Source organism: Pongo abelii, chromosome 15, assembly GCF_028885655.2.
Source record: "Pongo abelii isolate AG06213 chromosome 15, NHGRI_mPonAbe1-v2.0_pri, whole genome shotgun sequence".
Classification (NCBI taxonomy): Eukaryota; Metazoa; Chordata; class Mammalia; order Primates; family Hominidae; genus Pongo; species Pongo abelii.
In genome coordinates, this window is record NC_072000.2 from 34,571,439 (window position 1) to 34,590,483 (window position 19,045).

Genomic DNA, 19,045 nt, shown 5'->3' on the forward strand with positions numbered 1-19,045 from the left:
TCCTATTATAAATAAGAATGTAATAAACATCATTTTTGCTGCAATCTTGATCCACATGTTATATCATTTTCTTATTCCTAGGGGTTTTCAAATGGCCCTAATAATGGCTCAACCATAACACGCCTACATTAGGGCAGAATCAGAAAATGTCAGTGTACGCATTAAGAAGAAAGCCTCGATTAAAACAACTATTTCCAGCCAGGCGCAGTGGCTCATGCCTGTAATCTTAGCACTTTAGGAGGCTGAGGCAGGAGGTTGCTTGAGGCAGGAGGGTTGCTTGAGTCCAGGAGTTCAAGATCAGCCTGGGGAACATAATGAGGTCCTGTCTCTACAAAAACTTAAAGATTATCAGCCAGGTGTGGTGGCGTGTGGCTGTAGTCCCAGCTACTCTGGAGGCTGAAGTGGGAGGATTGCTTGAGCCTGGGAAGTTGTGGCTACAGTGAGGTGTGATTGCGCCACTGCAGTCCAGCCTGGGCAACAGGGCAAGACACCATTCAAAACAACACTAAACAAATAAACAACTATTACCTACATGTCCATCAACAGGTAAAGAAATAAAGAAAATGTAGTATATGCATGCATTGGAATATTGTTGGAAGGAAATCCTGTCATATATGACAACAAGAATGAACCACGAGGACATTATGCTAAGTAAAATAAGCTAATCACAGAGGGACAAATATTGCATGAGTCCAATCATGAGGTACTTAAAAGTAGTCAAACCCAGAAACACAAAGTAGAATAGTGGCTGCCAGGGGCTGGAGGGAGGAGGAAATGGGGAGCTGCTGTTCAAAAGTTATTGTTTCCAGTCATACCAGATGAAAAAGTTCCAGAGAGGTGGAACTTTGTGCTTCTGTTAACAATACTGCACATTTTAAAGTTTGTTGAGAGGGCAGATCTCATGTTGTGTTTAACATACACGCACGCACACACACTCCAAAAAACTATCAAAATCTCAATTTTGCAAAGGCGAGAAGCTTTACAAGGAGAAGATACAGCTTATCAAGAACCTTTGTAAGATGATACTAAGAGTGAGGCGGAAAAAAACGAAAGGATCTTTGATGCAGATTCAGAGTCAGACGTGGTATGGCAAACCTGTATTGCTGTAAAATATTTATAAATTCTATGAACTATGTGGGTGACCAGTTTGCCTAAAAATACTTGATAATATTTCTGCTTTTTCTCTTACGCTACAAAACACTCTATGCTTCCTGAAATCACAGTATAGAAAATAAGGGCTCTATCTGATGTCAAACTGACTTCAACAGTCATTTCTCAGAAATAAAAACTCTAAATCAAAGGCTTATGTTAACCTTAAACCTTACAGAAAAAAAATACACATACACATATATGTATATGTGTGTGTATGTGTGTGTATACATACCTATATATATATACATACCTATATACATACATATATACATGTATATATACACACGTATACACACACACAAATATATATACACACATACACATATATATACACATTTTTTTTTTTTTTTTGAGATGGAGTCTCGCTGTGTCACCCAGGCCGGAGTGCAATGGCATGATCTCAGCTCACTGCAACCTTTGCCTCCTGGTTCAAGTGATCCTCCCACCTCAGCCTCCCAAGTAGCTGGGATTACAAGCATGCGCCCAGCTAATTTTTGTATTTTTAGTAGAGATGGGGTTTCACCATGTCGGTCAACAGGCTGGTCTCCAATTCCTGATCTCAAGTGATCCACCCGCCTCAGCCTCCCAAAGTGCTGGGATTACAGACACGAGCTACTGTGCCCAGTCGACCAGAATATATTTTAGATAACTGCACAATATCATAAAATACATCTAGGGTATAAAACAATGTTTATAAACTATATACATTATTTATTTATTAAGCTCTAAATGACCTCAATGAACTCATCTGGTTTTTTGCCCATTTTCTTTGTCTTTCTAACCTATGTTACTCAGGGTAACGTCTCATGGTTAAAAATGCTTAACTCCTTGTATTTATCAATTCTGTATTAATCAAAAGTATATCTGTTAGACAATAACAAGTGTTGATGAGGATGTGGAGAAATCAGAATCCTTTTAGTACTGCTGGTGGGGAGGTAAAACAGTGCAACTACCTTGGAAAAGAGTTTGACAGGTCCCCAGTCTTCTTCATTAGTGCAAAACTTGGAACCAACCCACATACCCATCACCTGTATAAGAAACACACAATGAAGGCCGGGTGTGGTGGCTGATGCCTGTAATCCCAGCACTTTGGAAGGCCAATGAGGGCAGACTGCTTGAGCCTAGGAGTTCAAGACCTGGGCAACATGGCAAAACCCTGTCTCTCAAAAATTAGCCAGGCATGGTGTTGTGAACCTGTGGTCCCAGCTACTCGGGAGGCTGAGGTGGGAGGATAACCTGAGCTCAGGGAGGTCGAGGCTTCAGTGAGCCGTGATCACGCCACTGTACTCCAGCCTGGGCAATGGAGTAAGACACTGTCTCAAAAATAATAACAATAATAATAAAATAAAAAAGAAACACATAAACCAAATGTAGTATATCCACAATGGAGTATTATTTGGAAATAAAAAGGAATGAAGTGCTGATGCATGCTATAACACGAAAAAGCCCTGAAAATATGCTAAGTGAAAGAAGCCACTCACAGAAGACTGCTTATATGAAATATCCAGAATATACAAATCTAGAGAGACAAAGAGTAGATTAGTGGTAGCCCAGGGTTGGGAGATAGGGAGAAATGGAGAGCGGCCACCTAATGGGTATGGGGTTTCTTTTAGGGGTGATGAAAATGTTCTAAACTTAGATCATAGTGATAGCTGAACAATTCTGTAAGTATTGTAAAAACTATTAAATCGTATTTTTTATGGGTAAATTTTATGATATGTAAATTCTATTTCAATAAACATTTTTATCTGGTAGCTTTCTGAATCCAAACACAATGCAAAGCCTTGTTTCTTTCACACTAGTGTCTAAATAACCATTGCTCATTCTAGTGAGAGTAGCAGTATAATTTGTTGAAAACACTCTAGCAAAAATTTTAAAATAGGATGTTAAAATAGCTCTGAACTACATGAAATCAGTCTCAAATCTGATTCTGTACCTATTTCGAACTAGTCATTCTCTTGTTATCAAAACTTAACAGGTTGGGTACGGTGGCTCATGCCTGTAATCCCAGCACCTTTGGAGGCTGAGGCAGGCAGACTGCTTAAGGCCAGGAGTTTGAGACCAGCCTGGGCAACAGAGCAAGAACCCGTCTCCACAAAAAATAAAAAAAATTAGCTGGGTATAGTGGCGCATGCCTGGAATCTGAGCAACTCAGGAGACTGAGGTGGGAGGATCACTTGAGCATGGGAGTCAGAGGCTGCAATGAGCCAACAGCACACCAGTGCACTCCAGCTTGGGCAATGAAGCCAGACCCTGACTCAAAAAACAAACACCAACTTAACACAGATAAATTTTAAAAGCCATTAAATAGAAAATTTAGAAAATTTATTTGCCCATGGTACCATGGAGTGGGGTGGGAGGTGGCTAGGTCTTTAACTCTGAACTCGATCTGCTTTAAAAACTGTTAATAGCAGTTGGGCACACTGGCTCACGCCTGTAATCCCAGCACTTTGGGAGGCGGAGGCAGGTGGATCACCTGAGGTCAGGAGTTCGCAACCAGCCTGGCCAACATGGTAAAACCCCGTCTCTACTAAAAATACAAAAAATTAGCCGGGAGTGGTGGTGGGTGCCTGTAATCCCAGCTACTTGGGAGGCTGAGGCAGGAGAATTACTTGAGCCTGGGAGGCGGAGGTTGCAGTGAGCCAAGATTGTGCCATTGCACTCCAGCCTGGGCAGCAAGAGCAAGACTCCGTGTCAAAAAAAAAAAAAAAAATTCTTAATGGCAGTAACAAGGAGCTAAAGAGATTAACAGTAATAATATCCATAATATCCATTATATAAACTATGTTAAGTATAAATCATACCTTTTTATTTCTTGTCCCTTTTGCTTAGGAGATTCACCTCCATTCAGGATCTGTTCTAAATTCTTTGTTTCTACTGATCCATTTGGTTCTGAATTAGATAGTCCAAGTAATGACCTTACCCGCTGAGACCGTACATCTAATATTGTATCTGTATAACCTACTTCCTGAAGATACCTGTAAGCGAAAATAAATATTAAAATCCACATACTGTTAACATGTGCCAGACTCAAAATCACATCAATTTTAGAAAAACCCATAATCCTATAAAATATGCTCTCCCTTTGTCTCAGTATCTTTCTTCTCTACAAACTAGTTCCAGTTCTAAGAGAACAATACCAAATACAAACCAAAATTTAGATTAAAAAGCATATAGTATGGTTAACACTGATTAAGAGCTAATTATCTCAAAACCCAAGAAGCCCTAGTATCTTAAAACGCTTTTAGGATTATACACACACACACACACACACACACACACACATTTTTAAATTTCCATACACACAACCACACATTGTTTTTAATTTACACACACACACACAAACACAACACACACACATTTTTTAATTTCCAAGGAGCGGTGAAGAATGAGTAGAACTGCATCTTAGCACACAGACATACTAAGTTTAAACCTGGGGTTGTTAACTAGAGATTGATGAACACACTAATTCTCCTTCTAGGATCTAAGATCTCATAGCACTCCTCTAGTCCTGTGATTTTCAATCTTTCACTACATCTAAACCAAGGAAATTAACCTAGGATCTAAGATGAGACTGGAAAAGAAGGGACTAGATTATGATACAAAGATAATGAGTTGTGAATGGCTTTGTGACAAATTAAAGTATTTAAGAGGCTAATGAAGGATGCTTAAAAGAAGCCTTAAATACTGCTGGAAGAAGAACAAAAGATTTTTAGGTGAACGCTAAAGAGAAAAAGACTATATCAGGACACTAGCAAGAAGTAAAAATGGAGAAGAATAAATGTGAAAAAAATAAGCAAGATATAATCTTTTTGACATCTATGTGGAAGTAGAATGAATAAACAAGTAAGAACTTTGCACAATTTTCAGGTTTCTAGCTTGGATGGTTAGATGATGGGTACATTCAAAAAAATTATAGAGTCAGAATCAAGTTTATAGAGTACCTAACAGACAACCATATAGTGTCTATAAAAAAAATACAAGTGACAATGTTTATTAGGCACACAGATGATACAAATCAAAAGTTCAGAAGAGACTGGCTTGGGTATACAGATTTGGGTCATTAATCTTTGGTAATATTTGAAGCCATGGATTTAAATGAAGTGACTCAGAGAATAAGCATAAATAAGGAAAGTCTGGGTATACAAACATCCAAAGGACTATAATTATAGTAAAAACTCAAAGGAAAATGAAAATATTTGAGAAATTAGAGGAAAAAAATGATAGCAGAGAGTGCTATCATGGAAGCAAAAATAAAAGTTTCAAGAAGGAATAGTTAATGTCAAATTTTTCCAAGATACCAATTATAACAAAAAAGGTCTCTTGAATATGTTTGTGATAGCTGCTTCAGAGGAATGTCAAAATGGAAAACAGACAGCTGACAAATGAACAAGAAGGAAGACTATGGAGATAAACTACCCTTAACAAGTTTGGCTATAAAGTCACAGGGAAAGATAAAGGTGGCAAGAGACTAAATTGTAAATCAGGCAATGGGATTAGGCATTTATGAGAGGAATACTGTCCAAGTGATTTCTCTGCTGTCCAGAAAAGCTGTCCTCACTTTTCTTCTAAAAAATGCAGTCCTCTCTTGGGGAGAACAGCTCCCATCATACTCTAACCACTTGGTCTGAATGAACTGCCAAGATCTCATACAACCCAGGTAAAAATGACCGACGCATGGGCAATTATTTCATCAGTCAGGACAACACTTACAGTGTTCTCTGACATACAGAAAAAAAGTGGTTTTCGGAAGAGAAGAATAAACCCGAGACAGAGAGGAGTAGAAAATCAAATAAGAATGTCTTTAGAGTTTCCAGTTTGAGAGGGCCTCCAAGCTATCCTAGCTCTTCACTTCCTGACACTTGGTTGTTCATTATTTCCTTCAATTCTGCTAGTTATCCAGCATCCTTCCAATCAATAATCTATTCTTTTCTTCAAATTTTAGTCACTTATAAGGAGAGCCTGGATTGATAAACACCTTTTTGAATGGTAAGAAACTAAAGTAAAAGATAAGAGGTTTAAATACATTTACAGAGGCTGGGTGTGGTGGCTCACACCTGTAATCCCAGCACTCTGGGAGGCCAAGGCGGGCAGATCACGACGTCAGGAGATCAAGACCATCCTGGCCAACATGGTGAAACCCCATTTCTACTAAAAATACAAAAACTAGCCGGGCATGGTGGCATGCACCTGTAAGTCCCAGCTACTCGGGAGGCAGAGGCAGAAGAATTGCTTGAACCCGGGAGGCAGAGGTTGCAGTGAGCTGAGATGGCACCACTGTACTCCAGCTAAGGGAGGAGAATCTCTTGAGCCCGGGAGGCGGAGGTTACAGTGAGCCGAGATTGTGCCACTGCACTCCGGCCTGGGTGATAGAGATAGACTCCGTTTCCAAAAAAAAAAAATACATTTACAGAAAGGAAAGTGTTAAGGGAATTGCCACCTGACAGCCTTCATATTTTCCGTGAAGCAGAGCCTGAAGTGCTTTAATGAAATAAGGGAGAATGGGCTGAGATGTGGTAAAAGTTTAGAATATCCACTGAGGACAATGGAAGCAGGCGGTGGCCAAGGGTTATGGAAAAAGGCTCTCTGCAACGTTTGGACAGGAAACTATGAATACATAATAGTATTCACATCACATGATTCTGTAGTTTTATCTAAGAGTTAACTAGAAAGAGGCAGACAGAGTGAAGGAGGGCTAGAGTTTTTCAGGTACATTTAGTAAAATGACTGGTGAGGAAGTGGTAAACAATGGGCAGCAAGAAAATTAAGGGTACTAGATAAGGGTGATCAATTATGGAGTCTAAGCTAGAGCTAGGGAAACAGAAATAAAATAAAAGCAACCATAGGTAGAAGAGCTAAAGAGAAAAATTATATAGTTAAGGATTTAAAAATCATGGTAAAGTCAGAGGGCAAATAACACAGTGGTCAGAGGTGGAATGCATGATAACTGTCCAGACTATGAAATATTCTAAAGATAGTTCTACAAGATCAAGAGTGAAGGTAAAGATACCTATAGTAGAAAAGGCTGAATAACTGAAAATCACCCAGGATATCAGCAGGATACAAATCCCAAAATTTTCAAAATATAAGGAAAATAATACATGAAAGACAAAAAACAAGATTTGCCAGAGAAATACTTCCAATACAGCAAGTAATTCAAAATTCAAAAAAGCTCCTTAAAAATTCAACTGAAAGGAAGATTTGGCAATCCACTTCTGAAAAGTTTCAGATGAATTTAACTAAATTCATTCTCTAGACCGGTCACACCCACACTGAAAAGAAATGTGTGAATTCTGCACTGACAGGAATGGAGGGCTCTAGCAAGTATGAATTCTCTATTGTTTTTGTTCTGCTCAAGTCATCCGGTCTTTTGGACATTCTACCCTGCAAGTAAGAAGACAACATCATCCTGAAACTCAGAGGAAACAAACTTTTAAAAAGATCCAAGCATCTACACAGCAATACAAAAAACATACACATTGTCCCAATATAATTTTTTACCTGTAAATTGATTCAGCATAAGCACTTTCATACCTAGATCCTTAAAGAAAGCTGAAAATAAGTAATTACTCACTGTCTTAAAAGCTGTCTGCCTTGCTTCCACGTTAACTGGCTATTCTGAGGTGCTGTGGGAGCCTCTGTGTCTTTGGTTTCTTCTAAAAATTAAGAAAAAAAAGTTTTACATACATTATTTCAACTCCTGAAAATATTGCCAAAGTTTTCTTAGGGATAAATTCCCATAAAAACATACCTAAATATTTTATAAAGGAAAGGAAAAAATTAACTTTCATCTAAGTATTAACTGTGGGTCACTCATTTTAAATGTGTTTGTCCTAATAACCCAATGACTTAAGTACTATGTCCTCCATTTTAAAACAGGGAAAACCCAAGTGTACTCTATTAGTATCAAGGAATCAAACGCCCAGGAGATAAAATATTATTAGAACTGATTTTTCTTTTTTTTTTTTTTGAGACAAGGTCTCACTCTGTCACCCAGGCTGGAGTACAGTGGCACCATCTCGGTTCACTGCAGTCTCGACTTCTCTGGGCTCCAGAGATCCCACCTCAGCCTCTCGAGTAGCTGGGACCACAGGTATGTACCACCATACCCAGCTAATTTTTGTATTTTGAAGAGATGAGGTTTTGCCATGTTGCCCAATCTGGTCTCAAACTCCTAGGCTCAAGCGATCCACCCACCTCAGCTTCTTAAAGGGCTGGGATTACAGGTGTGAACCACCATGCCTGGCAATTTAATTTTTTTTAATTACTAGAATTCTGCTAAGTCGATTGCCTTTGAAATTAAAAAGCTGTATTAGATGAGCTATTCAAAATCAACACTGTTAAGATATTAGGCATACATAAAAATATTGAATACCTTAATTTGGGGTCTATATCAGTGGACCTGAAGTCTACATCACAGGACTTCATCTAGCTAAGTTCCTTTTTTGGAACTTAAATTAAACCAGAAAATAGTTTTTACTATAGGTAAAGAGTCATTATTTTATTTTCAGATAACAAAGTGTACACATTTAAAAAAAAAGAGTTTAGGCCAGGTGCAATGGCTCACGCCTGTAATCCCAGTACTTTGGGAGGCTGAGGTGGGCACATCACTTGAGCACGGGAATTCAACACCCGTGAGCAACATGGTGAAACCCTGTCTCTAGCAAAAATACAAAAGTTAGCCAGGCATGGCGGCACATGCCTGTAATCCCAGCTACTCGGGAGGCTGAGGCAAAAGGATCGCTTGAACCCAGGAGGTGAGGTTGCAGTGAGCCAAGATTGCACCACTGCACTACAGCCTGGGCGACAGAGCGAAACCCTGTCTTAAACAAACAAAAAAAAGAGTCTAATAAACAGTATGATTTCAGATTAATCTCTCAACAAGCATCTCTAGAACAAAATTTAAAACTATTGACATTTATATCACAGAAATATTTCCCCATAAGTTCCCATTATTAACATAAAGACACAGTGAAGAAGAGAGGGACTTAGAAGATCAACCCTCATACTGAATGTTGAAGACTCTGTGAGGCTCCTAGACTCCCCAAAATCACTTAGTACCTGCTGGTAGTGATTCAAATATCCTCTTCAGACATTATTTCTCTAACCCTAACAGTCCAATTATTAATACCTCTGGCTGGGAACAGTGGCTAAGGGTCTGCAATCCTAGCACTTTGGGAGGCCAAGGCAGGTGGGTCGCTTGAGCCCAGGGGTTCAAGACCAGCCTGGGAAACATGTCAAAACCTCATCTCTATAAAAAATGCAAAAATTAGCCAGGCATGGTGGCACGTGCCTGTAGTCCCAGCTACTTGGGAGGCTGAGGTGGGAGGATTGCATGAGCCTGGGAGACAGAGATTGCAGTGAGCCAAGATCGCACCACTGCACTCCAGCCTGGGCAATAGAGCAAGACTCTGTCTCAAAAAAAAAAACACTTCTTATTCTATCTCAAATGTAAGCATTTCTTTTATTTCCAGAAATAATTATTTCATTCTAATAGTCCCCCTACTGATTTTTCTATTTATAACATTTTAAAATTACATATAACACATAATCACTGGAGAAAAAAAAATACTAAAAAAACAAGATATACAACTGCCCAAACCCTATTACCAAGAGTTAACAACTGATAGTACTGTAGTGTTTATCATTTCTTATTTTCTACCTGAAAATATACATAATACAACCCCACCCTTTTTAAAAATGTGCCAATGTATATACTGCACTATAATCTGCTTCTGACACTAAACGTATCTTGAACATTCTCTGTATTGCAATATAGATTAACATAAAAAATGATTGCATAATATTCTATAGAAAATATATACCTATTTAACCAATCCCCTAATGTTGAAATTAGTTTCCATTTTCTATTATAAATAATGTTGCTAAGGATATTCTTGAAGTACATCAAGTGTATAGCTCAAGGAATTTTTGAACACGCCCATGTAACCAGTATCTAGATGAAGAAACAAAACATTTATCAGCATCCCCAAAAGCCTTCCTTGCGCCCTCCAGTCACTAGCCACTCCAAAAAGGGTATGAATGCTATCTTGATTTCTAAAATTATCTAGATTTTTGAATATAATAATTTCTTTAATTTTCAGTTTTATGTGATTCAACCATGTTGTCACATTCAGTTTTAGTTTGCTCACTTTTGTTGCTAAACAGCATTCTATTATGCTAACATATCACAATGTACTTATCCATTTATTCTAATTCTGAAGACTGTTCTAGTTGTTTCCAGATTTCCACTGTAAATAATGATGCTATGAACATTCCTACACAAGCTTCATAATGAACATATATATGCTTTTTGAGGAGTGGAGTTACTGGGTCATAGGGTATGTATATAAATTTTTTTGAGACAGGGTCTCACTTTGTCATCGAAGAGGGAGTAGAGTAGTGTGAACAAAGTTCACTGTAGCCTTGACCTCCCAGGCTCATGCGATCCTCCTACTTCAGCCCCCTAAATAGCTGGGACTACAGGCATGCAACACCTAGCCTGGGTAATTTCTGTATTTTTTGTAGAGATGAGGTTTTGCCATGTTGTCCAGGCTGGTCTTGAACTCCTGGGATCAAGTGATCCAACGCCTCAGCTTCCCAAAATGCTGGGATTACAGGAATGAGCCACAGCACCTGGCCTAGGGTATGTATGTTATATCCTCTTTAGTAATAGTCGTAGTGTCAAGTCACTTTCAGAGCAGCATTACCAATATATAATCCTAACACCAATGTCGACGAATTCTGGTTACTCCACATCCTCAACACTTGATATTGCCTCTTCTGCATTTTAGCCATTCTGGTCAGTGTCTAATTGTATTCCATTGTGGTTTTAAGTTGTATTTTCTTAATAATTAATAAAAATCAAGCAACATTTCATATATTTATTGGCCATTTATATATCCTCTTCTATGGGGTGTCTTTTTAAGTCTTTTGCCTATTATTCTATCTGATTATCTGTTTTCCAAATGTAGAAGAAAGGGAACTCTTTTATATTTTAATATAACCCATTTATAAGGTTAGGTTTAGGCTGTATCTATTTGTTTTACTGAGAGAGGGGAATAAATACTTACATATCTTCTACTATGATCAAATCAATATTTTGTACATTTTCTTATATTGATTTCTTTGGGGGTATATAAAAGGCGACATTGTTTCATTTAATATTATCTCCATATATACTCTGACATAAATAATTTTACAATATTTTGTTCACACGATGTACTTCTGCCCATCCCTTTGTTTGGTTTTCCACTAAACATCCTGAAGAATTTTTCTACATAACTGAAAACATTTTACTTCACTGTTATTGTGTGTCCTGTAAAGAAAATATTTGGTTGGATATTATTTTATTCCTCAACTTGAGGAACTTTTAATATTTAGGTTTATACAGATAAAAACAGATTGTCTTGCCACAATTTCAGTTGTGAGCAAAAAAGACTTATCTTGCTTTATACAAACTGTTATACTGGGACCACCTAGCCAATTCTGACTCTGCTTAGCCTCTACTGCAGGCACAGTGTGGCTTTAACTAGCCTCCTTTCTTTACACAGACCAAGCCCTACAGTTCCAGAAGTGCCTGCTTATTTTCTGAATATTCTAGCCATACTGGAAATAAAATGAGTCAAAAAAAAAAAGCTCTGAATTCACCAAGTATTTTTCTGGTGAAGTCACTCTATTCCCTTTAACTGCAAAGAGACGACTATAATAATCATGGCTTGGCACAAGTAGACCTTCCATGTTTCTGTTCCTGATTTTTGCTTTTTCCAAGGAGGAGATTCTAATATAGTTTCTTGGCATCAGAATAAGCTTTCATAACCACTGAAAAGCCAGGTCAAAGAAAACCTATGCCACTCCCATCTTGGTCTCTTAATTTTGTATGTATGATAACAAACGGAAGCTCTAATAAAGTTCTGCTGCTAAGACTGAAAGTGTTAAAGACTAAAAAATAAATCAACTGCAAATTTTATGTATGGTGTGTGTTTCTGCCAAGTTCTACATACTTAATATTGAACTCAAAAACAATTAACTAAATTTTTAAAATTTACTATAATACCTAACTTTGTTACCTTTCAGCTCAAATTACTACCATAAATGCAACCACACTTTTACATAGATTTCAACTCAAGGACAATAAGACAAGTTGCCTCAGGATTAAGATGTACATGAAACTATTTACTTTTATTCATTTAATATTTTTTCCCAAATTCTAGACAGTTTACAATAGTCATTCTCTAATATTATCAAACCAAAATGCGGGTAAAGAGAACATGTCTGTTACATAAAAAATGAATTAAAAAAAAAAAAGTAACAGAAGAATCAAGTTTACCTGACTCAAAGGTCGGCATTTTCAAGTCACCTTGGTTCAGTTCCGTGCCATATTTTAATTTGTGATATTTTGCCCTGAAAATTTAATCACAAATTAGTAAAATCACAACTTCTTTTTGTCACTCTTGCTTTATATTACTCCAATAACAAAACATAATATGTCTGTTTCTTTAAACTTTGTTTGCAAAGAACGTTGAAGACTATATTGCTGTAAAAGAAAAAAAAAGGTAAGTTTCCCAAGTAACACATACCCAAAAGTTAAAAAAAGATCAATTATCCTTTGTCTTTTTTTTTTAAGTTCCAAAATTTAGATTCTGTAACAAAACACATTTCAATTGAATTATTTTAATCTCTTTTGCCTTTCTTTCCCAAGTATGAATCAAATCAAGATAGCATCATGTATTCGGGCAAGGATTTGTACCTTTCAAAAAAAGCTGCCAAATACAGAGTACAATGGTATACATGAGTACACTATTGTTCTACTTTATTCATGTAACAAAATGAGGCACACATACCTTTCTTGTTTTAATGCATACTCTAACATCTTTATTCTTCTTACTAAGTCCTTCTTCAGGTTCTCTTGACCTTTTCTTTCTCCTTGTAGAAATGCAATCCGGGCCTAAAAATATAAAAGATGCATTTATTTACCTTTTCCCTTAACCATACATAGGAAACTGAAAAATGGAAAACAATAAACACAAACTTTTGTACTTGACTCATGATATCAAGATTTTAAATTCATAAAAATGGGCCAGGCAATGGCTCACACCTGTAATCTCAGTACTTTGGTATGCCAAGGCAGTAGGATTGCTTGAGACAAGGAGTTTTAGACCAGCCTATGAAACATAGTGAGACCTCATCTCTACAAAAAATGTTTTAAATTGGCCAGGTGTAGTGGTGTGTGCCCATAGTCCTAGCTACTCGAGGCTGAGGAGACTCTGTCTCAAACAAACAAACTCATAAAATGGCCAAACTTTCTGTTAGATCTAACACATCCCTTTTAAAATAAAGATAACTATAAATTAGCTAGTTCATAATCCTTAAGATCCCTAATATTTCACCTTCACATAACCTTGAAAGAAAAATATACAAAAAAATGGCACCTAATTCCTAACATACAATTCACAAAGAACGGAAAAACATGTTCACAAGTAGATAAATACGTCAGAAAATGAGATATTATTTCAAAAAACAGATTACTTCAAAAGCTTTTCTTGAAATACTAGAAAATTTATAATCTGAGCTAGGCACGTGGCTCATGCCTATAATCCCAGCACTTTGGGAGGCCGAGGCAGGCAGATCACCTGAGGTCAGGAGTTCAAGACCGGCCTGGCCAACATGGTGAAACCCCCTCTCTACAAAAATACAAAAATTAGCTGTGCATGATGGCAGGTGCCTGTAATCCCAGCTACCCGGAAGCCTGAGGCAGGAGAATCGCTTGAACCTGGGAGGCAGAAGCTGCAGTGAGCCCGGAAGCCTGAGGCAGGAGAATCGCTTGAACCTGGGAGGCAGAAGCTGCAGTGAGCCAAGATCGTGCTACTGCATTCCAGCCTGGGCAACAGAGCGAGACTCTGTCTCAAAAGAAAAAAGCAAAGAGGGGCCGGGCGCGGTGGCTCACGCCTGTAATCCCAGCACTTTGGGAGGCCGAGGCAGGCGGATCACGAGGTCAGGAGATCGAGACCATCCTGGCTAACACGGTGAAACCCCGTCTCTACTAAAAAATACAAAAAATTGCCAGGCGTAGTGGCAGGCGCCTGTAGTCCCAGCTACTCGGGAGGCTGAGGCAGAATGGTGTGAACCCGGGAAGTGGAGCTTACAGTCAGCCGAGATGGTGCCACTGCACCCCAGCCTAGGCGACAGAGCGAGACTCCATTTCGAAAAAAAAAAAGAGAGAAAAAAGAAAATGTATAATCTTTCCATTGTACCACCCCACTCCAAATTTGGTTTTAATTCTTGAAACGGTAAATGCCATAGTATTACAAATAGTTTAAGTAAGCCACCATACATTTCATTACCTCATTGCTTTCTATTGTCTTTTTTCCACTGTGAGAGAATTTTTTTCCTTAAGTGCCTTTTATCCTTATTTCCTGAAAAAGGCAATTCTCTGCCTTTTTCTAGCCCTTCCCTATATGTCAGCCTCCTTTAACCACCTCAGACTAAAGAATAATGTTGAAAGAGACTGGCATCTGTCTGGGGACATTTGCCATTATCCACACATTGACAATAAAACTAATTTTCACAAGAGGTAGAATGTTCTTGCAGAGATGACACAGGTGCATTTGTTCAGTATGAGAAGAAAGCTATTCAGTAAGCTAAATTGTTGTTAAAACTTTAGTTAGGATGTGTTGATTTCTACAAGAGAAATACATTAGCCAAGGAGACCAGCTAAATCAAGTCAACTACTAAAAACACCTAAGTAATAAATAACTGCTGTCATCAAAAAAACTGTTACCCTAAAAAAAAAGTGTATGAAATTATCTACAACTTCGCAACACCTGAGAAGCTATAAACAGCTACAGAGTTCATGACCAGCCTTGACAAGACAGTGTGACCCTGTCTGTACCAAAAAGTCAATAATTAGCCAGGCATGGTAGCATGTTCCTGGAGTCTTAGCTACCTGGCAGGCTGAAGCAGGAGAACTGCTTGAGCCCAGGAGTGAGGCTAGAGTCAGCTAGCCTCCAGCCTGGGCGACTGCCCTCCATCACTGCCCTCCAGCCTGGGCGACAAGCAAGACCCTGCCTCTACAAAATAAAAATAAAAATAAACAAACAAACAGCTATATCACACTTATAAATACATATTTTCAAAATTTTAAAAAAGCACTAGGAGGAATAATAAAGGTTCAGAACCTAATAGTCTATGATCGTGAAGAAAAGAGCAGCACTTACTCTCTATCAAGCTGTGGAGCAAAGGGAAAAGATGTCAAATTCGTCATACACTTTTAAGAAAGATTCTGACTAGTGTTTTCTCCTGTGTTGGCTGTTTGTTGCTGTTGTTTTTAAAAACCACTAAGCCCATACTATAGAACCATTACGTAACTCTCAATTTTCAGATCTAATTAGTGTTCTAAAATTACCATTACAAAAAGCTGAAGGAAACCTGTTTTATTATTTTGCTTCTGAAGAAGTAAAAATTGGTGGGTTTCTGATTGAGAAAGGCATTGAAACTAAGTGAAAGTCATAATGTCCTCTAAGAGGATTCTTTTTAAAAAAGACTACCCAGCAGTAGTATTTCCTATTAGAATCTTATACCGTTGTGAGAATTGGTTTTCATTTCCTTCTGCTGCATTTTTGTATTACCAACTATCCACACTTAGAGAATCTAGTAAGATAGACAAGCACAAACCACACACCAAAAAGCAAAAATTCCAAAGCAGTACTGAACAGAAGGCTGAAAGGAAATAATTTGTGAGAATTTAGGACAAGGAAAAGGCTCAAGAATTAAAAACAAAACCTTTTTAAAAAATGTGGACTAGGGTGGGCATGGTGGCTCACACCTGTAATCCCAGCACTTCGGGAGTCCAAGAAAGGAGGCACTTAAGACCAGGAGTTTGAGACCAGCCTGGCCAACACAGCAACACCTCGTCTTCACCAAAAATTTAAAAATTAACTGAGTGTGGCGGTGCACGCCTGTAATCCCAGCTACTTGAGGGGCTGAAGCAGGAGGATCATTTGAGCGGAGGGGTCGAGGCTGCAGTGAGCCATGATTGCCACTGCACTCCAGCCTGGGCGACAGAGCAAGACCCTGAATGAAAAGAAAAAAAACAAAACAAAACAAAAAAACCACCACCACCACCAACACACGGATTAACCAAAAATACATGGAGGAGGACCAAGTAAATGAGAGAGAAGCCACAATGACTGGAACTGACCTTATGACCTCATATCATCACGTATCTAGAGGGTAAACTGATTGAAAAGGTAAAGGTTATACCTGATAGTGATAATAACATAATGACCACTTAAATAATAAATTTAGCACTTAGTACAGGATCATTAACAATCTACTTTTCAGCAATGTTATAGGATCATCTCTGCAAATAAACACTTTCAAAAGTAACCTCAAAAAACACATTCCCCATGGCATCAAAAAATGAAAGTACCTAAAAAAGGCATGGTGGCACATGACTATAATGCCAGCTACTTGGGAAGCTGGGGGGTGGGGGAGAATTGCTTGAGCCGAGGACTTCGAGACCAGCCTGAGCAACACAGTGAGACTCCATCTCCAAAACTATAATAGAAAAAAGTAACTAGGAAAAAACCACCAAAGATGGGCAAGAGCTTTATACAGGAAATATAAAAATTTAACAAAGGCATTAAAGACAACCTAAATGGACTAGCTGACTACTATAAAAATATCCATTTTTACCCAAATTGACTGACAGATTTAATTTCAATCAAATTCTGAATTTGTATGTGTAGAACCTGACAAGCTGATACTAAAATTTACCAAAAAAAATTCAAATTACCTAGAACAGCCAAGACAATTATAAAGGATGAGATGGGCCGACTACAGGGGGCTCACGCCTATAATCCTAGCACTCTGGGAGGCTGAGGAGGGCGGATTGCTTGAGACCAGGAGTTCAAGACCAGCCTGGGCAACACGGCAAAACTCTATCTCTACAAAATACAAAAAATAGACAGGTGTGGTGGCATACACCTGTAGTCCCATCTATGTGGGAGGATTGCTTGAGCCCAGGAGGCAGATGTTTCAGCGAGCTATGATCAGGCCACTGCACTCCAACCCAGGCAACAGAGTTTCAAGAAAAAAAAAAAAAGAATGAGGTGATAGAATTTGCTCTACTGAACAATAAGATATATTATAACACTGCAGAAATTAAGACACTGATGATTCAGGGATAGAAAAATGAACCAAAGAAACAGAACGGAAAGTCCAGAAACAAACGAAAGCACAGAAGATCACATGATTTATGAAAGATGGCAGTGCAGAACATTGAGAAAAAAATGGTTGCTTCAAAAATGGTGCTTAGTAATAGAGAATCCAAATGTGGGCTAAAAATGAAAATGAGGCTGGGCGCGGTGGCTCACTCCTGTAATCCCAGCCCTTTGGGAGGCTGAGGCAGGCAGATCATGAGGTCAGGAGATTGAGACCATCCTGGCTAACACGGTGAAACCCTGCCTCTACTAAAAATACAAAAAATTAGCCGGACGTGGTGGCGGGCACCTGTAATCCCAGCTACTCAGGAGGCTGAAGCAGGAGAATGACGTGAACCCGGGAGGCAGAGCTAGAGCTTGCAGTGAGCTGAGATGGTGCCATTGCACTTCAGCCCGGGCCACAGAGCAAGACTCCGTCTCAAAAAAAAAAAAAAAAAAATAGAAAGAAAAGAAAAAAAGAAAATGAACATCTGCCTGATACTTTCTGCCTCACATACAGTTCCAGGAGGATTATAGATCTAAATATGAAGGCATGACAGTAATGCTTTTAGGATATAACAAGTATCTTCACAACTTCAGATTAAGGGGAGATTTCTTGAAAAAGACAAAAACACTAGCCATAAAGGATTAAAAATTCATTACAATTAAAAAATTTTTATTCAAGATAAAAGAGGAATTGGCAACCTATCCCAGGCTTGTTTTTGCATAGCCCTAAAACTAAAAATGTTTTTTAAAGTACCGTAAAACAAGAAACAAAGAATAGGCAACACAAACCCTTTGTAGCCCACAAAACCTAATATACTTACTTTAAAAGTCTGTCAATCTCCCATACTAATATCAGACAAAATAGGCTTAAAATTTTTAAAGGGACAAGAGACAAAGAACATTATATACAGTCATGTGCCACATGACATTTCAGTCAATGACAGACTGCATATACAACAGGGGTCCCATATGATTATAATGGAGCTAAAAAATTCCTATCACCTAGTGAAGTCACAGAAGTCTAGAAGTCGTAGCTATTGTAACATTGTAGTGGGACGCGTTAGACGCATTACTCACGTTTGTCCTGATGCTGTTATAAACAAATCTACTGTGTTGTCAGTCATACGGAAGTACAATACATATAATTATGTACAGTGCTCAATACTTATAATGACAATAATGACTATTCTACAGTTGATTTACTATACATTTTTGTTTTGAGACACCCAGACTGGGTTGTAGTGTGCAGTCACAGATCACTGTACCGTCTAAGTACTGGGCTCAGGTGATCCTCCTGCTTCAGCTTAAGGCTCGGGCCACCAGCCAGGCTAATTTTTTAAAAATTATTTTTGTAGAGAAGAGTATTGCTTTGTTGCCCAGGCTGGCCTTGAACTCCTGGCCTCAAGTGGTACTCTTGCCTTAGCCTTCCGAGTTGCTGAGATTACAGGTGTGAGCCATCATGCCTGATTCTATCGTTATTTTAGAGTGTATTCCTACCTATAAAAAGAAAAGTTAACTGCAAAAGTGCCTCAGGCAGGTCCTTCAGGAAGTATTCCAGAAGAAAATATTGTTGTCACGGAAGATGACAGTTCCATGTGTGTTACTACCCTTGAAGACCTTCCAGTGGGACAAGATGTGGAGGTAGAAGACAATGATATTAACCTAGGCCTTCCTAGGCCTTACAT

General features: G+C 38.5%; 1 protein-coding gene across 5 annotated transcripts in view; it reads right to left on the reverse strand.

Moving 5' to 3' along the window:
* STRN3 (striatin 3) overlaps positions 1-19,045 on the reverse strand; it is a 130,070-nt gene that overhangs the window by 45,641 nt on the left and 65,384 nt on the right. For all 5 annotated transcript variants that reach the window (XM_024231586.3, XM_002824642.5, XM_024231584.3 and 2 more), the window contains exons 2-5: positions 12,996-13,099; positions 12,482-12,555; positions 7,727-7,808; positions 3,957-4,130 (exon numbers count right to left, since the gene is read on the reverse strand). In XM_024231586.3, the coding sequence (XP_024087354.1) occupies positions 3,957-4,130; positions 7,727-7,808; positions 12,482-12,555; positions 12,996-13,099 (434 nt within the window). The remainder of the gene's footprint in view (positions 1-3,956; positions 4,131-7,726; positions 7,809-12,481; positions 12,556-12,995; positions 13,100-19,045) is intronic.